At 30.6% G+C, this 6,336-nt stretch overlaps 1 protein-coding gene across 1 annotated transcript in view; it reads right to left on the bottom strand.

Moving 5' to 3' along the window:
- Nucleotides 1-908: 908 nt before the first annotated feature.
- LOC144970201 (protein meiotic P26-like) overlaps nucleotides 909-6,336 on the bottom strand; it is a 28,006-nt gene continuing 22,578 nt past the window's right edge. Inside the window, exons 13-14 of the mRNA XM_078909591.1 lie at nucleotides 5,936-6,087; nucleotides 909-3,051 (exon numbers count right to left, since the gene is read on the bottom strand). Of these exons, the coding sequence (XP_078765717.1) occupies nucleotides 2,743-3,051; nucleotides 5,936-6,087 (461 nt within the window). The 3' untranslated portion in view covers nucleotides 909-2,742. The remainder of the gene's footprint in view (nucleotides 3,052-5,935; nucleotides 6,088-6,336) is intronic.

Genomic DNA, 6,336 nt, shown 5'->3' with positions numbered 1-6,336 from the left:
AATAATAATAATTAATAATAATAATAATTAATAATAATAATATTGATAACATTAACAAAAGCAACAACAACATTAATGACTAAAAATCAGTCAATGAATAAACATTGCCCTCCTTAAAAAAAGAAGGCTAAGTTGCAGAAAGATGATTTTGATTACCAAAACATGATTAACAATATTCTAAAATTAAAACAAATTGCCATTGCAATAAAAAAAAATCATGGAACAATGAAAGATTATTCTTTGCTGTCCAGGGTCAGATACAAATCTTGAAAAAAAAAAATTTGATCTTTTGTGGGCAGAATAGCGTTACTTCTCACCCAAAAAAGTAAGATAAAAAAAAACATACATTTTATCTTATTGAATTCACACAATTGTAAAAATGAAATACGGAATTGTTTTTAAACCAACATTATTTTTTTTTTTTTTTTAAATTTATGTAATATTATTTTATAACATTATATAATGGAAACAGAAAATTCTTGTTTCAATTTCAATACATTGAAAGAGTGTAAATATTATATGTTGTAAAGCTTTACACATCGAACACAATATATGACAAAACAAACGCAACTTAAAAAAAAATCTTTTAATAAGGCACAGCAAAATGAAAAAGTCATGTCCAGATATGAGTATATATGACTAGATTAGGTACATAACTTGCATAAGGATTACAGACCGACAGACTCTTTGATAAATCAAATATCTGTCCCTTCTATGTAGAAATCGAAACTGACAAAAATCTAGAAAATAAGCTCAAATGATGCTTATTTTCAATCTATAGTATATATATATATATATATATAATATATATATATAATATATATATATATATATATATATTATAATTTATATATATAAATTCATAACGAAGACAAAGTGAGATTTTATCAATATCTTCAAAATTTCAGAACATTACATGAATTTGGTACCTTACTTAAACTATCTCTGGCTTAAATATCAATACTATAGTAAAACAGGTCTCTTACCATTAGATTTAGTATACTTCAAAAATACAAAAGAGTCTTGTTTGGGAAGGCATAGTAAAATATATATGCTCATCTCTGCTTAACACCAACACGGTATGTAACCAGGAGCCCTTGAAGAGGAATACCGCCTCTAAAAAGGTCTGACTAATGATGTAAAAATAATGAAAGGATAAAGATTAATATAAATATTATATAAAGTATTGGCACATAATATAGGGAAATGTTTAACAGCTACACCAGAAGATCACTTCTCTCACCTAAAAATAGACTCGTAAATCATATAAATAAAAAATATGTGACGTGGATGAAGAGAAGGAAGGGGGAGGGAGAGAGAATAATCATAAAAAATCTTTAAATCTGTTTTAATTCTTTTTTATAATAGAAAAAAAGCCCTTCAAAATATAAATTTAATAAAATAAATTGAAAACTGTGCACCTTGATCTAGCCACTGATATGGTTCATTTCCAACTATATAAACGAGAAAGGCGGGGGTAAATTGATTGGTTTTTGTTTGGTTAGATAAAATGGGGGGGGCTACTAATTACTTTTGATAAGTTTTACAATATATGTAAACAGCCAAATCAATATTAATTCAAAACAATAGATGGACCGTTTATCTATATATTAAAATATATTCTTTATATTAAAAAAAAAAAACACCAAAAAAAAAAAAACAAAAAAAAAAAAAAAAGACAAAATATAAAAATAAAAAAAATTGTTATTTTAAAAGCGAACATTGAATAAGATTGTGTCTCAAAAAAAAATGTCTAATCACGACATGGAATGTTTCCCTGGTAGCCTCATCTTTGGTGTAAAATCATTCGATTTTCCTTGTACCGTTTCTATTATATATGCATAGATAAAAATTAAATGTATGAGACAAAAGAAGAAAAAAAAAGAAAAAAAAAAAAGAAAGAAATAATATCACTTGTTTAAAAACGTTCACAAAATGCCTTAAACGCTAAAACATTCATATAAATTTAAAACATGAAAGTTTCTTTTTAATATATATAAATATACATATATATATATATATACTTTTAAAGGTGAGAATAACATGGAAAATCATATCAGAATAGGTCAGCAATTACCCAAATTCTGTAAAGTTTCAAACAATAATACTGTGTGAGGATGATTAGGAGCTGTCTAAGGACATTTTAGCAATGTCCATTCAAAAAAAAAAAACTATATATTATGACCATACGAGAGAAAAAAAATTATTATTTTTATATAAATATAAATAATTATCTGAATACAAAATATGATTTAATGAATGGTACCGACAAATTATCCAACAGCGTTAGTGAATGAGACAAGAGTTCCAAAAGAATGAAACCCTGAAACAGGCAATAAAATGCTATTAGGTGCATTTCAATTGCACATGAAATAGGGAACAGAAATAGAATCCTAACAGCACACACAAAATAGATATTATAATATAATGAATTTGTCAATAAAATATAAATAAAACCCTATGTCGCATGTTCAGATAAATGAATTCCCATTCACAACAAAACAAATAACCAGACATGCATGTTGAAAACATCTCTACCCAAATGTGGATTTATACAAAGTAAAATAATTGTGTTAGAACGGGTAACATTAGGTCAAATTTACATGGAAATTATGAAACAAAATAACAATACAATTTTTCCATGAACCTTGCATCACCTTACCTAAGAAAAAGGCAAGAAGAATACAGGGATGGAAAAGGTAATTTTGTGTAAGTTGCACAATAATAATCATTGAAATAGTTTTATGGTATGTACAATGTATTAAGCACCAAAACATGATGATTATTCTTAGCCAGAGTGACAATATACCCTTCTGTAGTGAGTCTTAACCCACAGCAACGACTGACCTTCACGTATGGGCACTGGAACTCACCAACTAGTGAGCCATCTTTCTGAAAAACACCAACGTGGAAGCGGTTGCCATGACTGTCACCAACAAGCACATCTCCATCTCCACTGATATCAATCCCATTGGGATAATTAGTTATGCTTTCACATCCAATTCTGCGTAAAAATGATCCATCACTGCCATAAGCAACAACACAATGACCCTGTGAATTAAGTATAATAAAAAGAATTTTGTGAAAGTAAATTAAACTGAATATTTCTTGAGGTAAAATGATAAAAACCTACACCCGATGAAAGGACTTTTCGTATCCTCTGAAATATAGTATGACAAAAATGATTGTTAGATAACATCCAACTTTATTGCAGAAACATAAATCTACTACAAACTGCTTTAAAAACAAATAAAGTACAAAGGCAGGGAAGAAAAAAAGGATAGAAAATTGTTTTTGCTTTTTAAAAGTTTTATGGAACAAGTGACTATTATAAATCGTTTCAGCTCCAGTAAAAATGGTGTTACATTTAAAAATTGTGGATCTGTGCTAACATCCCACAAAAATTAAGGCAAAAATTGGGTATGGTTCAAATAGGCAGCAGAAGCAGATTCCATGAGCGATCACAATGGAAAGAACTTGTGCACAAATAATAGATTAAAAGACTGGCTCTTTTGAAATAATGTTTATCTTTGCCTATAACTAAATTGACCAAAAGATGCACAAGGGGTGATTGCCTCAGTGATTCTCAAAACAAAGTTTGCCCAGACCTACAGAGAGGGGTTAACACTTCTCCTCCTCCTCTCAGCCAAATTATTCTACAACTCTTCTTCATATTATTATCAATCGTCTTGTTCTTTTACCTCCTCCACTACTACTTCTTCAAATGCATTCCTATGCTAGTTACACGATTGCTTGTATGGCATATTTTTTCTCAATATCTAGGTGTCAGGCAGGCACTCATCAAATTTACACACCAGAACACAAACAGCGGATTCTACAGAACATAACGAAATAGCAAAAAGAAAATATTAAAACATTTTTCCAATGTGATATTTTTTTGTTTGTATTGTTACAAGGAATCTACATAAGCAAGAAAATGTGTTTTGCTATTTTTTTTTTGTACTTGCACAACCTACGTTGGTTCGAAATCAATCCTGGTTAAGTCATTTACTATTTCTATGTCACGATATTGAATGACCTGGGGAAAAAAAAAAGGAGTATCCTTGGAACAAAATGACCTCACCGGAATTTGACGGAAGTTGCCGGAGCCGGAATTTTTTCCGGTGAAACCGGAGTTTTGGCATCACTGCAGAAACAAATCTACTACAAACTGCTTTAAATACAAATAAAGTACAAAGGCAGGGAAGAAAAAAGGATAGAAAATTGTTTTTGCTTTTTAAAAGTTTTATGGAACAAGCAACTATCATAAATCGTTTCAGCTCCAGTAAAAATGGTGTTACATTTAAAAATTGTGGATCTCTAGTAACATCCCAAAAAATTAAGGCAAAAAATGGGTATGGTTCAAATAGGCAGCAGAATCAGATTCCATAAGCGATCACAATGGAAACGTGCACAAATAATAGATCAAAAGACTGGCTCTTTTGAAATAGTTAATGTTTATATTTGCCTATAACTAAATTGACCAAAAGATGCACAAGGGGTGATTGCCTCAGTGATTCTCAAAACAAAGTTTGCCCAGACCTACAGAGAGGGATTAACACTTCTCCTCTCTGCCAAATTCTTGCTACAACTCTTCTTCATATTATTATTATTCGTCTTCTTCTTTTACCTCCCCCAATACGACTTCTTCAAATGCATTCCTATGCTAGTTACACGATTGCTTGTATGGCATATTTTTTCTCAATATCTAGGTGTCAGGCAGGCACTCATCAAATTTACACACCAGAACACATACAGAGGATTCTACAGAACATAACGAAATAGCAAAAAAAAATATTAAAACATTTTTCCAATGTGATATTTTTTTGTTTGTATTGTTACAAGGAATCTACATAAGCAAGAAAATGTGTTTTGCTAAAAAAAATTTGTACTAGCACGACAATCTAAGTTGGTTCGAAATCAATCCTGGTTAAGTCATTTACTATTTCTATGTCACGATATTGAATGACCTGGGGAAAAAAAAAAGGCTATTTTGTGTTCCAAATCAGGATCCTTTCTGTAGAAAATGACTTAAAATGTGGTGTTTTTTTTTTTAAAAAAGAAAGAATCAATTATCATAATCAGTAGAGGAAAAAATAGATTTCTTCAAATTTCGTTGAAAAGGTTTAGCACAAAAACTTTTTTTTTTTGATATTTTAAACATTTATCGTTTTTTTTATCACGAGACTGACTGTCACGTGGCCTGATTACAAATGATTTCGAAAACGAAAAAAAAACAGGATTTTGAAATAACTGGGCCACAAAATAATAAGGTATAAAGTTCTAATATTTCATGTAAAAACGTCTTTTTTCTGATCTGATTTGTTTTTAAAAAGCATTTGATATGAACTCATGTGTGTCCTGATGATTTTGAACACTATTTCGAACCATGAAACAAGGCATCAACTGAAAAACAGCCGATAGCTGTTTTAAGGATGTAATGAGCAAAAAGTTTAATTTGTGTTGAAATGGCAAAACGAATAAATATCAATAAATTGGAGATTAAATCCATCATAGTAAGTTATGAGCTTCATTTAATACAAAATTGGGACTTTCATTCAAGAAACAGTTTGAAATTGAAATCCACAGATCGGGACACTCGTCGTGATTACACACACTGGGCAAGCAGCGAGTGGCAAAGTGTGTTACTCATGGCACGTTGATTCGAAGTATGTCAGGTAACTTTGGGCTTTAGCTTAAGATATTTATATATTCTGAAAGCGCTTAAAATTCTCTTTCAAATGATACCAAATATGATAATCATCATTTTAAAAATTTGGTCTGAAAAAGTAAATACTGAAATGTGCTCTGTAGAATCCGCCATACAAAAAGACTGTGTAGAAACAAGGAATTCATGCTAAAATGCACATCAGGAATAAGCAAGCTTCACTCTTTCTTCATGCTTAATTATAGCAATTAATTTTGACTTTATTACCTTGAAGTCACAGATATAGTAGTCTCCTTTGTCAATAACAATATCAGATGGTTCGCGCATGTAATCACTACAGTCAAACCATTTGATAAGCTCTCCAGCTTCTGTTAAGCGAAATACAGTAGGGGACACACTATCTACTGCAACAATATGACCTAAAAAGAGAAATAAAAATGACAAAGACAATGATTAGGAAGATAGCAAAAACAGTGGTTAATGCCCTAATACCCATCTATCAGGTGACTAGGTTATTGGGCAAACACTGATGCTGGTTTTCAAATGAAAATAAAAAAGGATTTGAATTAAGAATCTGGAGACAAGTACACCTTATGGGGTAGCCAGATGTTAGGGCTTTTCCAGTCTTCCCCTGAAATAGAATAGCAGACCTGCCATACTAATACTTC

This window comes from Berghia stephanieae, chromosome 4 (assembly GCF_034508935.2).
Source record: "Berghia stephanieae isolate SIO BIC M18660-M18661 chromosome 4, UCSD_Bste_1.3, whole genome shotgun sequence".
In the NCBI taxonomy this organism is placed as follows: Eukaryota; Metazoa; Mollusca; class Gastropoda; order Nudibranchia; family Aeolidiidae; genus Berghia; species Berghia stephanieae.
The sequence above is the reverse complement of the archived record's forward strand: the minus strand, read 5'-3'. Positions and strand labels throughout refer to the sequence as shown.